The sequence below is a fragment of the Drosophila teissieri genome, chromosome 3L (assembly GCF_016746235.2).
Source record: "Drosophila teissieri strain GT53w chromosome 3L, Prin_Dtei_1.1, whole genome shotgun sequence".
NCBI lineage: Eukaryota > Metazoa > Arthropoda > Insecta > Diptera > Drosophilidae > Drosophila > Drosophila teissieri.
In genome coordinates, this window is record NC_053031.1 from 19,430,684 (window position 1) to 19,456,234 (window position 25,551).

At 39.0% G+C, this 25,551-nt stretch overlaps 1 protein-coding gene and 1 long non-coding RNA gene across 3 annotated transcripts in view; one reads left to right on the forward strand and one right to left on the reverse strand.

The window, feature by feature from the left end:
• LOC122616135 overlaps nt 1-21,303 on the reverse strand; it is a 50,710-nt gene extending 29,407 nt beyond the window's left edge. For both annotated transcript variants that reach the window (XR_006325895.1, XR_006325894.1), the window contains exons 1-2: nt 20,991-21,303; nt 18,391-18,633 (exon numbers count right to left, since the gene is read on the reverse strand). This is a non-coding gene — a long non-coding RNA (uncharacterized LOC122616135). The remainder of the gene's footprint in view (nt 1-18,390; nt 18,634-20,990) is intronic.
• A 1,149-nt stretch (nt 21,304-22,452) lies between these two features.
• LOC122616826 lies at nt 22,453-23,138 on the forward strand. The gene is made up of 3 exons (XM_043792396.1): nt 22,453-22,527; nt 22,582-22,899; nt 22,962-23,138. Exons 1-3 carry the CDS (start codon nt 22,453-22,455, stop codon nt 23,136-23,138), a joined length of 570 nt encoding a protein of 189 aa, XP_043648331.1.
• Nucleotides 23,139-25,551: the final 2,413 nt, after the last annotated feature.

The window sequence follows — 25,551 nt, forward strand, 5'->3', positions numbered from 1 at the left end:
GTCTTCCCACCGCCTTCCCGCAAAAACCGAAAAAATAAAGAGGAAAACTAAGCACGGGGGCATTTTCCCGCTGACACAAGACATGGAGGAGCCATCGTTTCCAACTTCCGACGACTACTTAGAGACGCCTAAACAGCTTCATTACTTTTATGGGGCTGACGGCGCGCTTCGTTGGCTGCCATTGTCTGTTAGCCAACTTGGTTGTTTGAATGTTTGTGTGTTTGGTTGCTTGGCTGTTCGGCTGTTTGGGTGCCTGCCTCTTTGGCCGTTTGTCTGGCCAGGCGCAAATTTGTTTGTGTAAATTAAATGAAATGACTGTAAAAATGCCAAATAAGCTAATTTGCGGTTAGTTTTTTTTGCTGCCCACAGCTTCTATACAACAGGGATGCAAAAGACAAGGAAAATGGGTTCTCTCAAGTTTTGAGTTATGGGATCATTTGTTAGGGAACGCTTCATGGTTGTCGCAAAAGCTCTCTGCATTTTTAAGTGATTCATTTTGCTAATCTCTCAAAGATGGTTTTAACATAAAAGCCAGAGAATTAATTATATACTTTTCACTAAAATGTATCAATTTAAATCAATCACTTTAAACTTAAGAGATATTTAAAATATTATATATTTTTACTGCTAAATGTATTTGGAATTAATGTATTTATTGATGATCCAATAACTTATTAATATAAACCAAATTAATGTGTTGATTAGTGCGAGACTTTTGAATTAGTGTTAGCTTGATATCATTTCTTGAATACTTATAAAGTGTAATATTATTAAAGCACAACTACCATATATGTACCTTGGTTTCCCATATGCTTAGAGTTATGACACCATTAGTTTAGAGACTGTTTTATGAGTTGCTTTTGCAAACGATCAATCAGAGGGCTCAAAATGGCTAGCCATATAAGCCTCCAACGAAGTCACTCCAATTTGAGTTCAGTTCGTGCTGGGCTTTTTATGTCCCCCGATGGTTTTGGTTCAGTTCCGTTCAGTTCAGTTGTTGTTGTGGTCACTAGTAGTGTCTGGATGGTCATTTTGTGGACTAGACCCAGCTCCACCATGGTTGCATACCAAATGCAGAAGTCTTCCGTATTCTCCCACTTCTGCAGCCACTCTGGCTATTTTTCTGCCTGGCCATGAATTTTGCATTAGAGTTTAGTTAAAGTGCAGCTGGTGCGAATCCCAAAGGGGGAGGCATCGGGTGAGATATGGTAAGCGTGGAGCTATCCTTTTTTACACGGAATACGGAATAGATATGGCGAGGATGCAAAGCCACTGTCAGGGCCATTAACTATGTAAAAGGTGGTGTGATTTAAAGAGTTTAAAGTTGCCTAGGGGTTGTTGCAAAACTATGGAAAATTACACAGTAAAGTATTGTAAGAATCCAGTAATTAAAACAAACGATTCATGTAAGAAACGAAAACACTAATTTGTTTAATTGCTCTAAGTGACTAAAACTAATCACTGTAAGTAACTCCTTTCTACATTTTACCCCGACTTTATTAAACTAATATCTAAAGTTCTGTAGATAGCCAATGTATTGCTCCAGCGAAAGATTCCATGTCACTCAAACTATGATCACATAACAATTATTCAAGCCATAAAGTTTGGTGACAGCTGTAGTGTTGAGATGATGTGCATATTTAATCCTTGTTCGAAACTAATCCCGAACTTTGCCTCCGAATGAACCAACTATGTTCGCCCCGAGTAGATCATTAGTTTTCCCGATTGCCCAGAGGCATTTCCATTTCCCGGGCTTTCCCCTGAATTAAAAATGGGGAAGTATTTTCGCCCCCTTTTTCCCTTGAAATAAACTTCAAGTGAGGGACAACAGCTGCGACAGAGTCCTGTTGGCTCCTTCAAATGAATTATAGCAACAGCAAACTTTTGCATTATTTTATGAAAATTTTGTTAAACAAATTTGTTGCCCGCTTGCCAGCCATGGAGTTTGTATTTGTGTTCGAGTGTTTTGCTTAAATGTAAGCAAAATCGGAGGGCACAAGTAACTCTCCTCCTCTCTGCTTCCCTGTGTTCAAAAGTTGCTCAGTTTGTGTCACCCGGACACACCTGAGAGACCTGGCGAAGGATGGGCCGAGGGTAGGATATACTCGTTCAGCAAATATCTGGCGCACATCGCGTCTTCCTTCCGCTCCCCTCGACATCTTCCCCACCCTGTAAGTATGGTATTATAACTTTTTCACGGCATAATTTATGCGCACTTTATGCAAATTTTTTCTATAAACCAACCAAAGCTGTTGCACAGTGGAAAATAATACGGAGAGCAACGAAAATGGTATAATAGTGACTGCTATAAATTGAAAGATTCCAAAAGATTTGTTCAATATGCACTGCTTTAAAACTAGTTGTTTACTAGACAAGTACAATTGGGCAAAATCTGAAATTAAGCTGAATTTCTTGCAGTGTAAAAAGCATGCGTGCTCTGGATGAGTGCGTTGTTTTTGAAATGTAAACTGTGAGCGGGTTTTGCTTTTAAAAAACAGATATTCAACATGGCGTGGAGTTGGCAAGGAGGTGGATAGAAGAGCGCTTCGTAAACGCCAGTAATTATACATTTTTGCAAACTTCCTGCTGCCAGGTTCGACTTTTTGGCCCACCAATCCGGGCGCTTATTTTTAATGAAAAAAGTTGCCACAACTGGGGCTCTGTGGCCGGGCAAGTTCTAATTGATTTTCAGATTGATATGCAAAGCAGCGGAGCCGAGCTGAGCAGAGCTTTCTCGTATCCCATCTGAATTTTCCGTTGACAGTTTGAAAAGTTTTGTGCCATCATTCCGAAACTCGGAAAATGCCACCATAGGCATATTAAATTTCAATTAAAATGCCAAAACGAAATGCTAATGGCCAGTTGATATGCAACTAATTTGCAATTTTATTTTATGATCAGGCTGTGGCCAACTGTTTTTATGCCCCCTATAATTTATCAATTTGCTTATCGTTGGGGGACCATTCGAGTAGATGGGCACTTCGTCCGGATAATTTACTTATTGCATTTTAGAATGTCCTGGTTGGCAAAAGGATTTTGCACATTTTATATTATGATTTCGTGTTATGTTAAAAGCAGAGTGCGAGCGCAAATTGATGAAATTAATAAATATGAAATAAATTATTTAACTGAATATTGGCATTCATGGAATATCGAAAAATTTAGGAGTAGCGTACATTAAAAATTAAAAAATATTTAAGCATTTAAGAAGGTGTTTCACAATTCAAAACAATACATGAAATTTAATTTAAGTTATATTAAAAAGTTTGTGGTACAAGCCAATATTCCTCCAATGCTTCTGCCAAACTTTCAAGAAAATGTTCTTTAATTTCCACGCCCTTGTGCCTGCCACTTCCATTGCCAGACTTTTCCCTTTTTATTTGACCATCACCATGTACAATGGCCCATTTGAAATCATTGGAAGAGCTCCACTTTCGTGCTTACTAAATCCAAGTCCCCGCACCTAAGAACCCCCTCAAATACTCATTCACCTTCGGATCCTTAATTGAATTCGTGTAATTCGTCCGGCAACTCTGCTTTTCGCTTTTCCGCTTTTCCTTTCCTTTCCTTATCCTTGTCTAGCGCTTTTCGTTTAATGAGGACTGACAGGCGACAAGCGTAATTAAATTTTATTTTACTCTTACATGCAAATTCTATGGGAGTTCTTTTTTAGTCACGTCGCTTTGCCTTCTGCCCGGGTCTTGATTTGATTTTCCGGGGTGGTATTATCTTAGTCAATCTCCATTTTGGGGTAGACTTGGGTGTAATTTATGAGCTGACCAGCGGGTGGTGCGAAAGTGTGGCCCGCAATTGCCCAACTTAAATTTTCACCACCCAAATTACTCAAATTGAATTTGGCGCACAAGAGCCTATTGATTTCACCCCCACGTTAAGCATACGCCGTGTGTGCGCTGTCGTTGAGCTTCTGTTGCTGACTATGATGGAGATGCAAGTCTGTCGCTGGCAATGACATATTAAACGCATTTACACATTTTACGCACACAGATACGACTCTGGTCCAATCTTAGGAATATTTGTTATCCACTTCTTGACTAAAGCAATTTGTATGCAAAATAGTCGTAAACGATTTCACATTCTGCCTGGGATGAAGAAAAAAAGTCAAGTGCATTGACGAGACGGCCCTTTCCTGATAAAAAGTCATGCACATAGCTAAAACGCTCACGAAGTAGGTCACTCTATATTGTTATTTCAAAGGGTGCATTGTTTTTAACACTAAATAAAATTAGTTTGATGTGATGCGCCAAAACTTCCAAATAGTAATTATATTTTGACCTGCACTACATGTATGCTTGGAGTAAAACCTTTATAAATATTTACGGTCTCAAATTGCGAAACTTAATTTTTGTAAGTGAGTCTTTTCTCCCATTTCTTCAATTGACATAGAAATCCGTTTGCATTTCTCTTTTAACGGATTCATCAGTACACAACACACTTAGTTAGGTTCCAGCCACAAGAAAGAGACAGACACAAGTAGGAGTGAAAGAGAGAGATAGTTCTGGGTGAGTGCGCTGAACAAGTCGGCAAATTCTTTTAATTAGCCCATTGCCTTTTATAGGCCAAAGCGACTGCATTTGCTTAGATCTCGAGTGGGCGGCCAAGGGCTGAAAGGGGCGGGGCAGCAGTTTGTAAAGAAAATACTATTTGTTTGAGCAGCTTTAATTAGTCAAGTCGGGACAACTTGAGCCGCTTGAACGGCTTTATAGAGTCTAAAATACTCTAAAATGGTTGATGGACTTGGTTGCATCATAGTAAATGAATCAAATGTTGGTAAAAGTATTGAAGTTTCTGCTCCGCAATATATATGTTATAAAAGTTGCCTATGAAGGAATATGCAACACTTAAAATAAATGCACATTTGTATAAGTTTGATGTAGTTACTTCTCTTTGCAGTGAATACCGAATTCGACTTGAAAATAATGCATTCCCTGTAAACTAATTACATTCTCACTGACTATGCCATTTAGTCAAAGCTGACGCCATCGACGACGAGATTGATTTGCTCTCAACGCGCCAATAAATGTTAATCAAGAAGGCGAAACTGTGTCGCACTGCCGTTGCTCCAGATCAAACATATATACATACTTAGATGTACATATATATAGGAATACATACATTCCCCTTTATAAATATTCACCCCCAGATCCATTATCAATCATTGGACTATCTGAAGTCTGCTAGTCAGCAATAAATTGTCAAGTACATAATACTTATAATTTATTTTGCATATAAAAAGCGAAATAAAAAATTCAAATTGCATATGAGCTGCTGATACCGCTCCCCCCGCCCCTTCCACCCCAACACTTCTTTTGTACAAAAACCGAGCCCCACCCCCGCACTCCCCTCGTACTCGCACTTAGTTGGATTTATGGCAAAGTCAGTCGAGCAATTTGCGTGGGTAAACATGCACTAAAACTCAATTTAGAGGCGGATACAAGTACAATTTGATATATCTATCTATACTATATATGTGTGTATGTATGTACAGTGTATCTGGCGTATACATCTATGCACAGTTCTTGCAAATTGTATGCTGACACAGCATTGAGGCAGGCGCCCAATTTAATGCGATTTAAGCAAGAGCAGCGCAAATTGAGCGAACCACTTGAATGAATGAATGAATGATGGACCCAGTGCATGGGTGACTTCCCGAACAATAAAGCAATATGCTCTTAGTTTCGACTAGAGCTCTTTGATACCCTATGAAATAGAAACACTTACAAATCCTAAATACAATTAGTTTAAATTTGGATGTGGTTACTTTTTTATAGCTCGTTAGGGATATATCCCTATAGATATAACGAATGATTGGCACATAAAATATAAATATTCTGGAGTATCCTCTTTACCCTACATAAACCACAAGTTACTGCCGCAATGGCAATGATATCGATTCAAGGCTGGCGAAGTCTTGCCAATCTTATTTGGGCCTGCCTCACATTATTAAATTACAAACACTCACGAATCTGGTGTCTTGTAGCCATCTCTTTCGCGCATTATACAGCGCTCTCTTTCTCTTTTAAGGAGCCCTCCCTTTCGCCTCCACCAATTAATCCCAACTGGATTTGGCATAAAGATAAAATGACGACCAGCGCAGTGAAGCTCTCGACTGCCGCTTCTGCTGCTCGAGGGCAATATTCCAATCCCCAGCCAACAACCATCAAGCGCCCCTCGCTTTTCCCCACCCACAGATTTCCTCGCTTGACAATTTTCCAGCGCGTGGCGAAGTGGTTTTCCTCCCAACCCGCCACTTGATACAAGCAGATAAGTCATTTTTATGTGACACTTTGCCTTAAATATTTCACATTTTTTGTGACCATTTCTGTTTTTTTTCCTTCTTTTTTGTTGGGCGCCATTATGTAACTAAGCCCCCATCTCTCCATCTCCCCATAGATGTTTGGGCAATGACACTATTGTGTATTATAATGGATACTGCGCCTTTAATGGCTGACGATTCTGAGGCACTGATATGCCCAAGATGGCCCCCAATGACCTTCACGGCCAGGGGGAGGGACTTGACACCCCGAAAAGCTGAATTTTGTCAAAGGAAACCTGAAATGGATGTGAAATTATATCCTAGTTGCCCTGTGTCAGCTTTAGTTTGCGATTATCTTGAGCTTTGATGCTAATGCAGTAGTTCCGAAGTAGGTCACTCCGAGCAGGTGAATCAAACAAAGTCACCTTAATCCCTGGGATTTCAGATCTAGTGCGATGTTAAGTGATGAAAATGGGTTCAGGATTTCAATGTCCAATGAAGTGTATCCGTAGTTAAATTACGGCTTTAGTTGAGCTGCTTTATGTGATCATTTATTCAAAAGATTGTGTTACAATGCCATTTTGGGCCTATAAATATTTAGATATTAAAGAAAGGAGTTGGCACACAACACATTTATAGTTTCATAAAATCATTTGGTCAGCTGGAGGCCGAATATTTTCTAGTTTAATAAGTCAAATGTACCCCCAAACAATAAATCTATTAAATTATAAATTAAATCTAGCTATAAAAATCAATTTAATTCAATCCAATTATTTGTTCCCATAACCTTGAATTTCTAAAATTAATTCAATAGCCCAGCATTCGATTCCCCTCATAAACTCCCAAAGAGCTCCAATAATTTCCGTCGCCTACTTTGACAACTCTTTTTATGGCGTTAATAATAACAAGACCCCCGTTGCCTTAAACACCCAAAGAGCGTTTCCATTTCAAGTTAATAATACTGCGTTCCGCCATGGAATCGAGAGAAAAAAGCCTCTTAAGAAATTATCGACAATATTTTGCCCACGCAAATGAGAGTTTCGAACGAGGCATGACAAAGTTGAGCCGCTGTCAATTGATCTGCCTCGAATCGGTGAAATCCCCACCGTATTTCCCCCGCTCCCCCCTTCCGAGCAGACTCAGGCCATTGTAACTGCAGACCGCTGTTGAGAAGGCGTTGAAATTGAAATTGTAGAACGACGAGGTCACCTCCTCGCCCCATCCGAATGGCTCCATCCCACCTGGCCAAAACAAAAACGTGAGCGGTACGCAGAGCTGGGGCTTAAAAGCAAAGTCCCCGCCTCATGGTAATGTAAGCACGGCCCGAAAGGTGTGTGTACATAATGCGTAAAAATAATAACGCAACAATAACAGAAGAGCACAATTTGTGTTGACTCTTTCAGTTTCTGAATTGTCCAATCAAATTTTCTGGTCAGAAAGGGGATCTCGAGTCGAGTGTCGCCGTGTTCGGGGCTTATAATTAAGCCAAAGCTGTTGAAATGTGCCCACACCATCCTCTCGATTCAATTAAATTTTCCAGCCGGCCACAAAGTAAATGACTTTATTTTCCCCAATTTCGGTTTAGGTGCGAACGCCACAAAAAGCTGAAAAAACCAGTCGGCCAACTGCACACCCAACTTTGGCCAGAACGTGTCGGGTCTATTAAAAAGCAAACAAGTTGCAAAAATTGCCCAAATCCATCGCCGGCCTGCAATCAAATGTGCAAACTGTGGCAAGTGGCAAACGATCTGGTGACAAATGAGATGGACTGGCCCACTATTTTGGCGCTGATGACCCACTTGCTCTGCGTTTGGTCACGCCACTTGCCCAAGGAAACACTTCCAGTTGTAAGTGTGTCTCCCGCATCGATGTTTCTGAGATGGATGGATGGTGGAATGGTGGAGTGGGTATCACGGAGATAAATTTGTCGTGGAGTGAAGAAATATTGCCTCGTAGCAGACAGTAACTATGAAATACATTCAAAGAACAATTGACCATAATATGGCTTTTAAGTGTTAAAGCATTTTGGATTAAAGAAATTACTTTTAAATATACATATATAAATATTATAAGCCAAAAAAAGGTAAGAATCTAAGTTTTCTTCATTATTTATTATTATCAATAAAATAATCTTCTATTAGGACTCCCAATATATTCGTTTATATGTACCAGACCAGGCAGACTTGCATAGTACAGCTTGCGTAAATAATTTGATAATATTTTATATATTACTCAAAGCACTTCAATTTAATTGCTGTAACCAGCACTTTACACAAAGAAATAAAATAAGATTGTTTGTCGGGAGCTTACTAGCTTGCTCCAACAATCTGCACTTTATTTCCCTCCCAGTCTCTGGCACTTGTGAACAAGTTTTGAAATATCTTTAATTACATATTGTTATTGTTTTTATTAAATTTGCATTTTGTTGTCGTTGACCAAGCTCAAGTGTCTAAGTGACAGGCCACTTGAAAAATGGAAAACTCATTTTGCTTATTTTACATGTGCAAATACATTTCCAACGCCCTTCATCGTGCTTTTCCAAAAACTCAAGCCCGGGTATTCTCTGTTTTCATATTTTGCCTTTAAATTTTAATTGCATTTGTTGTTGTTTGCCCAACGCTTTTTGATTCTTAACAACATAATAAATAAATAAAGCCCCAAGCAATGTGCCCGTCACATGCACTCGACCGAAGTGAAATTTATGCATATTTTCCGCAAATACCACTTTCAACAAAAATCGCCAGGCTTTTAAGCCCTGAATAAAGCCAAACGGCCCCGAAGCCCGTTTAAGGGCCTGTTAATCAAACTAATTTGGGCGGCTGCTGTCGCTTCTATTGCCTATTATGCTAATCACATTAGTAACCGCAACGCAGGGTGGGAGTTTCTATCGGCTGACAGACATGGCTGTCATTTTCATAATTGGCCAAAAAACCATCGCTGAACCACACAACTATTAGCCTGCCACCAAACTTCGCACACTGATCGACAAACTGACGCACTGGCACTCGTGAAAACGTTTTTGCGAAAATAATATTCGCGATTTTCATCTTTATGTAAAAAAGTGAAGACAAACCAAACTACACTTGATGAACCCACGGAAATTTAAAATAGAACTAATTTATTTATTAACAAGTTCATTTAATGTACGTAAGAAGTACGTGGTTTCTAGAATCGCTGCCAACACAATTAATTACCCTTTAAAATAAAAAATTCAAATTATTCTGAAAGATAAGGAGCTAAAGTATAAAGCTAGCAAACTTGGTACACAATTGTTTATGCTTCAAAAAATGTTTTTATATCCTTTTCGGCTCCACTTGAGATGGGATGTAAAAACCAATGTCCCCGTGTACCCAAGATACTCATGGTTGTTCGTATCTCTGGTTCGTTACCAAAATTGCCCGTTATTAAAATTTAACGCAGCAAAAGCGTAAAATTGCCACATTTATGTCGTGCAATGTCCTTCCTCTCGACCCCGCCCTTCTCCACCATCCTCAACTGCTGTTGTGCGTACATTAAAAGTTTTAAAATATACACAAATTGACTTTTGATGTTTCGCGGTTGATTTTCCGTACGTTTTTGTTGCCGCTGCTGCAATGTTATAAATGGTGCGTAAAAAGTTTATTAAATTTTAAAGTTCCCCCTCGAAGTGTGTGTGCGTGTGTGTAAGTGGAATTTCCATAAAATAATTTTTCAATTATGCAGGCAGTTACGAAAGGAGACAAACGCTTTATATTTCAACTAGTTTGCCACTTGGCCACTTGGCAACGGCTGTTGGAACACTCCCCACTTCGGACACATGCACTTATACGGTATGAGATAGCCAGAATGAGTTACTAAAAGCGATGTTCATGATACAGAAATACCCTTTGAGGAGGAATTTTCTGACACCCGCAGTATTCACTTATTTAAATTAATTATAACGAAAGACATGAAGTGTACAAAATTAGGGACTCAAAATGCTTGAGATGTATGGCAAGAAACTTATTTTGACGCAAACTGAATTTAAATAAAACGATTGACAAAAGTGCGACTATCTTTAAGTGCAACAAATTATAAATCATGTGGTAATTGTTGACTACCAAAATTATCAATAAAAATGATTACAAATTTGTATATAATCTCGCTTAAACTATCAACTTTGTAAGCAATATATGTGAAACAGATTAGTTTTGTCAATCAAGTATTCCGCCTTTAAAGCTAACCAAAACTCCCATTTTAAGGGGTACAAAACGGAGATGGTGATGGCGTCGTGTAATGAAGTTTTAAATGAAGTGCGACAACAACCGAGCAGCAGCAACAGCCGCCACACAACCAAACAACCAAAGGAGTCGCACACTAGCCGTGCTGAAACAACAACTGCGGCGCGACATTCTGTGGCAATAACGTTGATGATGGTGCCGCCAAAACTGAGGGGCGGCGATGGAAAGGGGGCGTGGCCCGGCCAAACACACACATGGGGCAACATGGCAACCTCCGACTGAATATTGCAATAATTTGGCAGCAAGTGTCGCCCCGCAGAGCGAATAAACCAACTCCGAGCTCCAACTGCATATTCCTCTGCGAATTTTCCTCTTTGCAGATTTTTTTTTTCTTTTTTGGAGCTGCCAAAAGCCTGCACTTCCCCGGGCCCCAAGGTGATGGTGTTAGTGAGGTCCTTCTGTGCCGAGTTCGGTGTTCAACGAGATGTCAACGTTGCTACTTCATATTGTGCTGCTACCAACTGTGCCTTCTATTCGGCCAAAAGGGAAATTGTATTACGGCTGCTGACAGACCAGCCGGCTACTCAACTGCTCCTATGAGCCTCCAGTTAAAAAGGCATACGTTGAATTTTCAAATGCTCGAAGATTTATTCGTTTTCAAGTCAGGCGAAGTACCAGTCACTTAAAGCAGTTTTATAAAAAAAAGATGTATACATAATATACATAAATATATACAACAATTTCTTAATAAATTCTAAGAATCCAAGATTCTAAGCAATTATTAAGCAAATAAATATGCATTGCCAGTGAAACTTTGGCTCATTCTAAGCCGCTTCCTACGACACTACCCCTTCCATTCAAATAGCATTTTGTATGGCTACGATTACTGCCCACAATTGTATACCCTTGCGAAGGGTATCGTAATTTGTAACACTTGCCTTATGTCAGCGGAGTACTTTATGCTTTCCCCTCGATTGCACTTCTTTTTTGGGAACTTCAAGCCAGCTGCTGTTATTAATTGTGAATATCAATCAGAGGCTGAGACAAATAGAGGGCAATAAAACAAATACCCAGCATCCGTTGCACATCGGCTAAAAAGGCGAATTCGTCACACAATTTTGAAAAATTCGCTTCACGCTTCTTGGATAACAGAAAGAAGTCTTCGGAATATTCAAATGGCCGGAGTTGAAGATGATAAAGAGCGATCAAAACAGTTTAAAGAGCCATCAAACGCTGACTTTGTGTCTTATGCAAGTCACCAGCCCCATTTGCATAAATAATAAGGGCAGCCCTCGAATGTCTATTTGTCGTCTAACACTCACCAGCGGCACCTTTTTGATCTCCAAGCGCCAATTTGGTTTTTATTCGAGGCTTTTTGTTGTTGTTTTGCGTCTGGCAGCGAAATTCCAATCAAGTTTCCAGCTATCAAAGGGAAAATGCCGACAACGACGCTGTAAAAATTTGTGTCTATTTTGTTTCCATGAAAACTTTTCGCCAAGCCAGAAAGATAAGCAAAATAGTTGGCAGCACCGAGCGAGCGGCAATAAATACTTGGCCCAAAAGTTCCTCCTCGTTGCCTCTTGGCACCTGAACACAAGAACCGCACATAGGGTATAAAATAAATAATAATTACCCAACTGCAGTTACACTGATTTGTTGCCCGCGAAAGGTTATCAAAATTTATGCGCCAAAGTTTTTGGGTTTTCTAGGAGCCACTGCTACTGCCACTGCCACGGCTGCTGCTTCTGCTGCCACTGCCATCAGGCATTTCATAACTCACATTAATGCTTATTAATTTTTATTGCTATTATTTGTGGCCCATTATTAATTATCTATTTGGTATTTTTATTGCCCCGAGACTGAAAAGGTGCCAACGAAATGAATTCGTTTCATTAAAACATCGTTGGTTGTGGTTTCTAGCTTCATGTGGTTAAGGTTTCGTATGCAAATGGGAATTACTGAGAAGTTATAGAGCAGCCGTTTTGGAATTTGCATTTTAATTTTCATTTAATTTGTTTTACGTAAATGTCTTGGCGTAAGAGTCTCGGATCCGTTTAACAACTGCTTAAGAGATTTAATACAAATAGGGAGGGCTTATTTTAGATTGTTATATAAATCAAGTTAAAATTTCCCACTAAATAAAGTCTTACTTTTCATGCAAATATGGAGGGCTTATCATCCATTAATATTTTAGGATTTTAAAATGGGGTTGTGTTATACATCAGATAACTCAAGTTAATTAATTTTACGATTAAATCCAAATCTGAGCTACGCGTTTTCCTTAGATTATCTTATCCATCATTTCAGCTTGATAAGCTTCCCATTGATTGCAAATCCACTCATCCATCAACCGAAAAAAATTACTAAAATTAATTAAACTAAAAGCGAGGCAATACTAATCACTTAATTACTTTCTCAATCGCCAGATGTTTTTGCCCATCTCAACTCCCCTATTTTTGGCACTCCTCCGGGGCTTCTACATATTTATAATTTCAAATTAAACTTGGGCGAGAAGTGCACAAATACGGTGATCCATTGGGCCAGGGAAATCCAATCAATCAAAGGCGACAGAGCGGCTCTCTGGACCTTGGGTGCTGCCTTCGGATTCCTGTGTCCATCCCCTACTTTAGTTTAAGCTGCCCGCTTGATTACCGTTCAAAATTGATTGATTAAATGCCGTTGTCAACCGTTCCCGGGCGATTCTCCTCCTCCGGCAAAACTGTCAGCGCTTTTGTCAACCGTCTGCGGGTAAATCCCCCAGGGCTTGCAGCTGGATCCAGGATGCCCCATGACAGTCTCCAGGAAGACAAAAACCGAAAACGGAAAACCGATACCGATACCGATACCCAAACCGAGGAGACCGAGGAAGACGAAGGCGAACGAAAAAACACATGCTCGCATTTTAATTTAATTACTTACAGCATCCGAGCTGCGAAAGGAGCCAACGCGAAGACACATTTACTCCTACATCCGCTTAATTGATTAATAAAGATTGTCAACCGAACTGCTTCGGCGGGAACGAATGGCGTTCACACGTCATGGGTTGGGTTGACAAGGGTTCCCTAGCTCCCAGATGGGTGTCAGATGTAGGACCACGCATAACAGGAATCTTCCCTCGCTTTTTGGGGTTGATAATGAGCGGATCGGAGTGAAATAATTACGGTGCTCAAGGAGGTCCCACAATCGCAGGGCACTTGCATTTGTGTAAGTCACTTTTGGGGGCCGGATTGGGGTGGTAGTTAAGCAAAGGCAGGAAGATATTCGAAAATTAAATATGATATGATGGGGGTAATTTTGGATCCAACATGTCAGGCGTCAAATATTATTTAGGGAAAATTTCTTGTTTTGAGAGAAAGTTTGGAAAATAAATGGTTAGTTTATATGTTGTAATGAAAATTCGGTGGCAGAATGAATGTTTCTTTACTTTTTGAACTACTTAATGAAGCAAATAAAGCACTGTATGCAAGTGGGGCTCATAAACATTAGTATTCTCTCTTCCTATAAGAGTATGCTAACCCATAAATTGGGGACAATAAATTGAAATATCGACAGTTCTGTCGTCCGACCAGGGTTGCCACACTATCGCTGGGATCCAGCCATTGCTATTGCCCAGAACCTCTGTCAACTCGCATTTCAGATCCCGAGTTTCCATCGTCACAATCGTAAATCTCAACTAACTGTCACCCAAGCGCGTTCTATGGCACAATTCAATGAGTGCCTCTTCATAAATCTCGACTACCCATATCACTCTTGCCCAACTTTCGTGGCACTTTTTCGAGACTTATCAGAGCAAGCCGCGTTGTGACCCCTTAATTGTCTCTAATTTAGTGTACAACTGAAATTACAAAATCACCTGAAAACTAAATTGTAGTGCACACAAAAGCGAATCAGATTACCTTAGTCACTGAAGAGAACCCAAAGAGGAGATAAGCGCGTGGTCCCACAAATTGAATCTAATCGTGCGACTATCTAGGTGTAATTACAATTAACTTGGGTGGGGAAAAATCGGAGAAAAATCGGGGAAAAGCTTTCGGACGAAGATAATGAAATAATTTTTTGTGCGTGGCAGGTTCAATGCGAATGCGTGTGTGTATCGGTGGGCGTTACTCTGTGTGCGTGTGGAGGGGGTGGTGTGTGTGATGGGCGGTAACGCTTAATGTTGGTTAGCCCCAAAACAGTTTCCACTTTCGGGTAGGTAATCAATCATTGTCAATGCCCTGTCAATGCTGCGGCCTGCGAGCCACAGGGGTTGGATGGTTGGATGGATGGATAGGTGGATCGGTGGATCGAGGGATAGATGAGATGCCCAGGGGAAACTTGCAACACTATAGGTGCACTGGAATAAAATAGCGAAGAGTCTAGCGTTTACATTTTAAAATATTGAAATGTCCTGTAAATGTCTGCAAGCGGAAAAAAGTATACCTTGGATTTGCTTGTTAAAATTATTTTAAAAACCAACACCATATGTTGTTACAATTCATTTAAGCGATAGGAAAAAACATCCTTCTATTTCAATTTTAGACCGTCTTCTTATTTTTTCAATATTTAAATATTTGTTCATTCTCATAGAATACTATAGAACACTATTTTTTTTTTAAGCATTTTTTCGCAGTGCCTCGAAGTAAAATTAAGGGTGTTTGAATAGCAGAAAGAGTGAGAGCCTTGACAGTCTCAAATATTTGACTAGTTCTTGGCAGACAAAGGGGAATGTTGCCGCCGCCGCGGATTAAAGTCCCTTAAATAAAGTAACGCAAGAAATAGGTCACCAACGCATGAAAACTAATAAAAATCAAAATCAAATCAAATTAAATAAACAGCTAAACAACAAAGAATACAAGGCAAACCAGAGCAGAAAAAACAGGAAAATAGAATGCGAATGGCAACAATAAAGCAGGGCAATTACAGCAACAACAAACAGACGATAAAAGCGGAGAAAGGACCTCGAGATGAGGCGAAAATTTAAGGCAGCCGAGGGCCTAAGATAAATTTTCCAAAGCAGACACGATGAAAATTACAGCAACACGAGGAAAGTCAAAGGCTCGGGCTGAAATGGAAAGCCGAAGGAATGGAAAAGTAGCGGAAGGAAATGCCATTATGACGTAAATGTGCTGAAATAAAACAACATGGCGGACAGGACAACCCGAGCAACAACAACAGCGAAGCGTGTCGAAAGCTAAATGTGTGTGTGAGTGTGCGTGTGTGAGTGAGTGTGTGTGAGTGTGCGTATTTTGTGGGGCTAATGTCAAAGTCAATCTTAGGAAAAACGCGTAGCGCATAAACATACAACAAAAGTGGAGAGTACAACGGCAAAAGGCAGTAGCAGTTAACCAAAAAAATAAAGGCAAGGAGGAAAACCCAGAAAGAAAGCGGCAAAAGCAACCACCAATTTTGAACGCGGGGGGCTTTCGCCGGAAAAACCCAACGCAAGCCGGAACCCCTCAAACGACAACTCGATTTTTCTTCTGGCACAAGAAAAATTGCCGAAATTAAAGCAAAAAGAAAAACAATTTTCTCTTCTTTCGCCTCTCTTTTCGCCCCATTGTAAGGGTTAGAAAATCTTTGGAGACCAAAGTTCCGCACAAGAAAAATTGTTTAAAATGCGAAATGAAGATGAAAATGTTAAACACGTTTCGGAATTGTTTTTCCTCTGTTCTTTATTTTTGACTCGTGTCGGTTTGTGTGATTTGTCTAGGTGCAAAGGTGAAGAGAATAGGAAATATGGCAACAGGAGAAAGAAAAACTAACAAACAAAAGTTGAGGAAAAAGTTGAAATGTTCTTTGGCGGAAAAGTTGCGAAGGCTGCAGGTGGGGCTAAGGTGAGAATTTTAATCAGAAAGTGCTGAGGATCTTGCACGAACAGTTAAATAGAAAATGGCTCGATTCTTTTGGGCTCCTTCAACTAAACTTTCATGAATACAATGTTTATGTATTTTTGCAAAATAGAGGGTATTAGTTAATTTACTTCAGAGGTATTGTCAGTTTTCCTAGGAAGTTTCTTGAGATAAGGCTGCAGTTTGGATACCCGAATAAACTTTCATTTCTTTTCAAACATTCCACTATTCCAATAATTCCCTTAAACAACCCAGGTTTTCAAAACTCGTTCAGAATAGTGCCGAATAAAAGCCTCTGTTCTGAGCTCAATTCAAAATAACAACAAGGCGGCTTACCCCTTTGCCAAGGTTATGGCAAATAACAACAACGGAGCACTAGAACAAAGTCTGCAGCGTCTACGCTCGCTTTGTCTGATTTTCCCCACTTTTCCCCCGGCTTTCCCCAATTCCGTGAGTCTCTCTTAGCTCTCTGCACGCGCTCTCTGTGCCAACGCGCTCTCCCCGCAGGATTTTCCCTTTTTTATATATACGTATATTCTGCAGTCGACACTTTGGGGGTGGTTAGATAAAATGTGGAAATTGTTGAAAATGCCGCCCGCCTCTCGGGCAGCCGTTGGTGCTGCATCGTTATGTGGGAAAACCCGGGTCGACGGACTTGGATGCCGCCTTTGCCGTTTGGGGGTGGTTGGTGGGTGGAATGGAATGGAAGGTGCGACTGCGACAGACGAAGGACGTCAGGCGACAGACGACGGCGGCAACTGTTTTCACTCCATGCCCTTGCCTCCGTCTTCTGCTCCTTCGCCTGCTGCTGCTCCTGCTGCTTCTGCTGGCAGGCATTTTTTAAGAATTTCCTTCTTTTTTTCGCTTACACGGGAATATACGGTTTCTATAAACCTAAAATATCTTAATTTTTTAGAAATCGTGCCACTTAAACCAGTTAGTCATTGTTCAGTGTAGACAAATGTTTGGCTTGATATAGAGACAATAATGCACTAAATAATTTAAATATAAAAAAATATAAAATATGTTAACTGCAGTAAATGTACCAATCTGGATCAGTATTTTTTATAAGTTATTCATTTAGCGGTTTTAACATTTTAATGAAATGGTAACGGACATAGAGCTTTTACAATACATATTCACGTTACTATCTCACTTATTCGCTTAAGATATACTTTTTTCCTCAGTACACCTCCTAGCCGTTTTCCCCGATTTCCTTTTTTTTGGGGGAAAACTGGGAAAAAAAATAACAACAATTTTGCCACTCATAAAAAAGCAAGTGGCGAAGATGACGGCGGAGCGGAGAAGGTCCTGATCGGGGAGGGGGTGAGGCGGAAAAGAGGAAGTAGGAAATTTGAACTTGGGCTTGTGATGTATGTCCGATGTCTGTGGAGACCCAAAAACTGCCAATGCGGCCGACCACTGCGGCAGAGTTTTCCCTGGTCGAAATGAAAATGGCAGACGAGGACGTTAAGCGATGGATGGGCAGTTGCCACCGGGTGGTTTGACCTCGCGCCCCTCCCCATTCGCCCCTCGACCATACAGCAAGCTGGTGAAAGTTGCCCTTGAATGGTGTTTCCTGGATTATGCCCTGTTCCGCCTGCTCTCCCGACTTCCCAGGCCCCTTCGTCTAGGCTTTTCCCTCGCGCTCTCTCTGTGCGAGTCCATTTTCCGGCCTTTTCCTGCATTTCCAATTGAGTTTTGGGTCCGGTGTTTGAGAGCAAATTGAAGTCGATAAACAGAAGTCCAGGAAAAGCTATAGGCAATCAACATATGAAAATAACAACACCCAGCTGTGAAGCAGAGTTGTGCTCGAAATACTTGATGGAGAAAGTACGGTTTTGTGTGGGTGGAAAAACATTATCGTTCATAAGATTTGCAATCTTTCAGGCTCTTCGGATGTACATTTCTCTAGTGCTTTTGCGAATATGTCTATTATTCATTACAGTAGAATGTAATCATAATGCAATAATATTTGTAGTATTATTAGGACTTAACACTGTGCAAACCAATTTATTTACTAGTCTCTATTACTAAGATAAAATGTATATTAAATTCCTTAGAATTGACATTTTTAATAACTTACCTTAAAAAATAGTTCCTTTGATGCTCTCTTGGACAATGTAACTGGTGTATTTGGTTTTTAGTGGCCTGTAAAATTGCAATTTCACTTTGGTTTATGTATTTCTATATTTATCGGTTTCGGATCGTATACGTTTGCATTAGCACGGCGCGGAACGGAATGGTTGCATTTTCGTATATTATAATGGCTTTTGCTACATCAGATTGCTGATTATTTGGCTGCAGTGATCCGCTTGATTTGACGAACCTAGAAAAGATATTGCCAATTAATTGTTCATCACGTGCAAGTGGCGAAAACAGCTATTAGATGGAAAACAAAGGACAGGCAGAGGGGCAACCAAAACGCAGACGTGTTGTTTGCAAAAAAAATAAAATAGAACAACACAGCCGACAGGTGTGAGTGAAAAGGTGTAAGCCCGCCAACAACAACTAAATCAAATCGCAGGAAAATGCCTGCGTTTTCCTCTTTTCCCCTTTTACCCATCCATACCCATCCATCGCTTGGCTGGATCTCAATGGGCTCTGGGGCAAATATTTTAAATGCGCAGATTTTTGGCATGTTTTAGTGGCAGTTCACGTTTTGAATTGTTGCCATGCCCCACGGAAACGGTCCAACGCTCGTTTCACTGACAATTTAATACAAAAAATGCCAAACATTTTCACAAAATAAAAGGACCAGCACAAAAAGCCAACGTGGAAAAGTTTGGCAGTCGTAAAGCGTGTGTTAACCCTTTAAAATACCCAAAAATATATGTGTTTGTACGTGTAAGCTGGGATATGATAAAAAAGTTGTTTGGAGCGGAATTGTAGGTTCCTTTTTTATGAATGTGCTTTGCGAAGATATAAATGAGATACCAGGGGGTGTACGGAATAGTTCAAAAGCCATTTGCATTAATGAAAGAGAGATATTTTCAGTGAAATATTCAATATTTTCAATCAGAAGAAGGTAAGGAGGAAATAATATAAAAAGATTGGGTTGGAAAAATTAATTATTGACGCTCCTAACAAATACATCTACTCTTTACTTTCAAAAATTCAAGGAGAAACATAAATTAAATAATATTTAAATTCCTAACCCACGTGCAAAAATGAATAATATTCTTCGTAGGCAAGAGTATGTAAACATTTCTGCACTTACTGCTCGGGCATTCCCATAGCGTTTTGCATAATTTAACACACGGGTTAGGCTGTGACCGCCTGCAAGAGCCACCCCCCGGATTTCCCACCCGCTGAGTCTGGAGCTCGGCCCCGCCCCCTTCTTGCTAATACCATTCCGCCCCTTTCGGCCAGAAGTGATGCGTTTGCTTGCTGCTCCCATTCAAACGCCAGACTAACTCAATTAGAGAGCGCAGACAGAAGTTGAAGTTGAGTGTTACTTTGACTGCCGGCCAACATGCGAGTGCAAAGAAAATATATAAATATTTCGAAACAGTTGAAATAGCTTCTATTTAAAATGTATGGAATTAAAGAATGCAGTGTTGAAGGGACAAAAAACTTGACGAGGCGTCTCAATAAACAGACAGCCGGATAAAAGTGTAGGAAACTCGCCAAAAGTATCTAGATACTTTTTGCAGCTAGCTATGAGATACTCTCACAAAAACAGCAGCAAAAGCAACAGCGCTGTCTGGCTTGTAAACTCGACTCGTAAATGTACACAGAGAAAAATAGATCAATCTAGGTAATAGATAACCACAGACATGGTCAACCTTTTTTAAACTATGTCATTGCTTATTAACATTATTCCACAAATATTTGCCTTTAATTATCATCATAGCAATTTCTTAAAATTACAAGCAAACTACATAACAAACTATGAAAATGAAAACAATATATCCTTTCGATGGAAAGTGAAAATTAATCAGAGTCGTATGTTCTTAAATTATAATTAGAGCTCGAAAGAAGAATAAAATACTCTAATCTAAGTTTATAGAATAATTTTCATAATCCAAGGAATTTTAATAGAAGCTATATAAAAATACTTAGGGACTTAAAGCTCAGTCAACATAAGTTTTGTGCGTTATTTACATATGATTTTGTAAATTGTTTATATTCTTAAACAATGTAGACTTGCTGAGTATATTTAAAATGTTAGCTTATAGGTGGCTGAGTTTTCCTCCCTGTGTGCGAAAAACACAACAGAAAACAAAAATAAAATGCAAACAACGGAAAAGCGGAAAAAAAGAACTTGGCGTCGTCTGAGTTTTAGCTCTCTGTGCTCTTTTTCCTTTGCAGCTGTGTGAGTGAGTTGCTGTTGTTGTTTTTCCCATTTTCCCGTAGAAAATGTGAATGATTTTCCTTCACTTTCATCAACAGCTGCGCTCACACAAATGCAAGAAGTACTCTTTTCATTTTCCGATTGTTTTTTTATTATTTTAGATACACAAATGAGTTAGCTTTACCGTTTGCCTGTATTTTTGTTGTGCTGATTTTATAATTGTTGTGTTTTTGTATAAGTTTTTTATTTATATTATTATTGGTTTGTATATATTTTATTTGTTTATTGATTTCTCGGTTTTGTGTTCTTCGCCGGCTTGCTATTTTGCAAATGCCGCCGAAATTGCAATCAATTGCAGTTTTATATCTTTAGCTCACACAGATACTCACGCACACTCACACAAACACACACCAATGCGCGACGGTGACTGCGACGCCAACTGCGACAGCGGCGTCGACCGCGCTGCTCCCGTCGAATGTCCGTTAATTAAACGCGCGATTTTTTGTTTGTTTCGGTTTTACTTAATATTTTTTCATGTGCTTCCCTCTTTTGTTTTTATTCCGCTTTGTTATTGTTATTAACTATTGTTATCTGCGCTCGGCTCTGTCAGCGTCGACTGCGCTGCTTTTTGGCTTTTTTTATTTCCCGTCTGCGGTGTAAACTTCTACGATTTTAACGATTTTCCTTCTGCCGCGCTGGGTAGTTTTTCCGGTGATTTCCACTTGCTAACTGACTTTCTTCCGACTTTTCCAAACGGCCGGCCGTTTTGTTTTGCAAAATTCGCAGAGAGAGCGAGAGTGACTGGGAAATGCGGGGGAGGAATACAAGAAAAGAGAGAGATGGAATTACTTATGCGCCGGTCCAAAAAGCTCGCGAAACGAGTTGGTAAACGAAACAGCTACGTGAAACGTAACATCTGCCCGGAATAACGTAACGTAAGGTTGGCACCAAACGTTACTTTTGAAACGTGTTTCGATAAAATAATAATAAGTGTTATGTATGTATGTAAAATAGATATAATTTAAAAACCTATATTTGATAAAGTAGATGTACGCAATGTAAATTACATGCAGCATTTATTTTAAATACAAAACTAGGTAATAACATTTGACAATCAAAAACAAAACAAAAAATGTAGCACCCCTTGTATATATTTCTTTTGGTTTCTATCCATCTAACCAAATAATTGTTCAAAAAAAACTAAAAAGATCCAATAATGCATTTATTTAATGGGAAAACTAGTAGTAGGGAATAGCACATTTATAGAATTATTGATAGGTAACGAAATAATAGCATATAATCAGAGTGTTTTATAGACTTCTTTACTTCAAAAACACTCTATTAAATATGGTCAACCACTAGTTATACGATAAAATGGCTTTGCACTTTGAGAGAAATACAATCGCGCTGGATAGTGATCTATAGGTAAGTAAAATAAAAACTAAATGGTTACAAATGTTGCACTCATTTTAAATCGGTTTCTTTTCTTGTTAAGTACACCAAATATTATAACTTGAAATAATCTTTTTATTTTATAAAATATACATTTTTTTATGAAAATCGCCAACTTGATTTGATCTCCGTCTGTCCGTGTGTCTGTCCGAGAGATATAAAGTCTAGAAAGCTGATATTAAGCAGATCCATTTTTTTACGATTACCAGTTTGCGCATCTCCAACTTGAAATATTCAAATAAACTACAAATATTGATGTTCTATCAACAAAAATAAGCGATTACAAATTAGATAATACCTTAATTGACCACATTAAAACACCATTTATTTAGCAATATACACGCATACATGCATGGTAAGCATGATTAGTCTTTAGTCTTCAATAAGTTACCCGCTAGTATGAACGTCGAAAAGCTTTTAACTTTGGTTGATCTGATTCTGGGGGCTGTAATCTTGGGCAGTGTTCGTGGAGAGGTCAGTAGTATAGAAACATTTACATTTAATACATTAACTTATCTACACGTATAGAAAGACGTTTTTTTGACGAAAATGGAATGCCGAAATTATATGCCAGAACTAGTGAGAAACGTAAGCTGCAATTTAAATCAAACTTCCCACCGCACTGGTTCCATAGATGCAGAGTTCATATTGACCCAAGATGTTGAGAACTTGAAGGGCGTTTTCATTTTGACACTTAAAAGAGGGTCACACGGGACAAACTTTACTACTATGAATGTAGACTATTGTCAGATACTGTCTAGTGTGGAAAACCATTTTATACCTAAGATGGTTACTACTCAACTTCGCCAAATGTCCAATTTTCCGCTGCAGTGTCCGTTGAAAATGGTAAGTATACTGGTACAAATTGTATAAAATGCATTAATACCTATTTGAAAATTGTGTTTTAGAATACGCGGTATTATGTAAAGGAATTTACGATTAATTCAAAATTTATACCTAGTTATATGCCAGAAACGAACTTCATTTCGGATGTTCATCTAAACATTAAGAATCGCAAAGCATTTCGGTTTCTTATTGAGGGTCGCTTTTCTACCAGACTTCAGCGAAAATATAATAAAGCCTAACAGATTAACTTTATTAACCAAACCTGTAAATCAAATTGAAAAATAAAACGAGTCTCAGAAAGTCTAGCAAGTCCTATAGATAATTCAAATTAGGAATAAGTTATTTACAAAAAATAGATTATCGTAAGTCTTTGTTAACATCGCCAACTACTGCAACTTAAAGAACATTTAACCAATTAAAGCTAAACATAACTCATAAATTGTGTTCGAAACCTATTCCGACTTATATACTACCTACAATAGACAAAAGGCTTCTCTAAAACCTTTAAAACTAAGAGACTAGTTAGCGTGAAAACGAACGGACGGACAAAAGGACAGACGGACATAGCTATATCCTCTTCGCTGTTCATACTGGACAAGATTATACTATATATACTTTGTTCTCATTCGTTGGAAACTTCTGAAGGAAATCCATATACACTCTGCAAAGGTAAAAAACTAAAAGAAAATTAAAAGTAACGGAATGATTATTACTCCATTTATATTTTGAATTAGAGCTTTTAATAATTGGTTTCCATACTATTTAATAAAATGCTATATTTTTAGTATTTATCTTTCGAACAATTTATAATTATATTATATATCATCTATGCTAACGATTACTTTGTGTAAACACAAATGTGCCTGGCGATTTACAATTTATAATTGGGAACCCCAAACTTTAGTTGAAATCCAAACAGCAAGATTAGTTGCCAGATTAGTTTTATTGTGCCACAATAATATTTAAGTTCCTTAAATCATATTTTTAATATTAATCTTTAAATATTTGCTAAAAAGACATTGTTATAAATGTAAAACAAATGGTTAATCCCAAGCTTAACGAAAATATCAAAAATTACGATAACCTAATATTTCGCTAAACAATCGATGGTGTTTGAAATCGAAATAAGTCTGTGGAACATGAGCCTGCTTTCAGGATAATGGATATGAAACAGGCAGCGCGCATGACCCTCTCACACAAAATGTGGCTCTCTCAAGTACACAAAAACAAAAGCCTGGCTAACAGCCCAAAGGGGGTTAGTTCTCGAGAGGGGAGGGGGTCGGGAGCTGTATGGCTGTATTGGTAATGGCAGCAGCAGGGCCAAGAACTGCCGGCCGGTGTCTCCGCCAACTGAATGCGGTCAGGCCAGAAGCCGAAGTGGCCAAATGGAGGAGTTACCTGATGGGTCGAATTATTGCTATATATGTTTCTATTGTATTGTGTGTTGTTGCAGTTGCAATGACAAATGTTGGGGAGTATTTTGGGTTTAGCACCCCGCAAGGTTTGTGGGAGCTTGGATTTGAAGGGGAATGGAGTCTTCATATAAAGTGCGGTGTTTACCCACAGTATTGATATAAAATAAATTCAATTAAAGATAAACCGATAAAGGTCAAAGCATAAAATGATACGCAAAGATAGAAAAATAGAGACAAGTAGCTCAAATAAATAGCCATTAAACTAATAAACAGTGATAAGAGACCAATATATTAATTAAAGGAGTCATGAATGTAAGAAGCTTAGCATAACTGAATGGGCAAATGTACTGAAATACCAGGTTATTAAAACCACAAGTTAAACAAGAAATGTATCTTATATTTAAGGCAGCAAAAACTAATAAATGATTTATTGTAAGCAAGGGAATAATAAAGGAAATCGCCAAAAAAAAAAAAATACAAGCCAAAAAGTACAGAGAGTTCACGAAACACTCATATCCAAAACCAAACCTATAAGAAGGGAAATTATAAATGTTGTCCAATGCAAATCATTACTATTATATAAGTATTCAGAAGCAAATTATCACTTAATTTTGAAACCCGTGAAAACTACATATAAAAATATAATGCTAACAAGCTAAAAAAAATGATATTATTTATTATATAATTATATAATGTTCTTCCCCTACACATTTTTCTTTCCTCACAGCATAAGTCCAACTAAATCGGTGCCTCATACCCCCAAAAATTATTTACGCTATGCAGACCGACCTCCCACTTTTCCCGCCCACGCAATTGATCAATCGGCACCAACACAATATTTTCATAACAATTAATTCCATTGATACACACTTGGTGTGGTGGCTTGTTTTCGGACACCTGCAGTGCATTGAAATTCGAAATGTGTTTTCGTTGCAATTAGAAATTTTATTATGGCTGGTGGGAGGTGGGTTTTTCGGAAAAACTGAATGTCTAAGAGGTCTCCGAGGAGCCAGGGCCCCAAGAACGCTGTTTTTCCGAGCGATACTTTATGGCCACAACAAGAGATGGTCGACGAGAGCAGTTGTTTACCTGCGAGCCCAAAAAACACCGTCCAGAAATTATGGCACGCGTGCTGGGCAATTAGTTTGAGAGCTATGGATCGGCCCGGGGTACGAGTTCACTATATCTGTCTGATTCGCAACGGGGGCGGCACTCAATTCGCCAATTTTATGAGGCG

What these genes read in the sequence shown, in the direction of transcription:
- LOC122616826 (XM_043792396.1), top strand. Translation starts at nt 22,453, where the DNA reads ATGAACGTCGAAAAGCTTTTAACTTTGGTTGATCTGATTCTGGGGGCT. An exon ending in TGGGCAGTGTTCGTGGAGAG is followed by an intron (nt 22,528 to 22,581) that starts GTCAGTAGTATA and finishes CTACACGTATAG; the next exon opens with AAAGACGTTTTTTTGACGAA. An exon ending in TGCAGTGTCCGTTGAAAATG is followed by an intron (nt 22,900 to 22,961) that starts GTAAGTATACTG and finishes ATTGTGTTTTAG; the next exon opens with AATACGCGGTATTATGTAAA.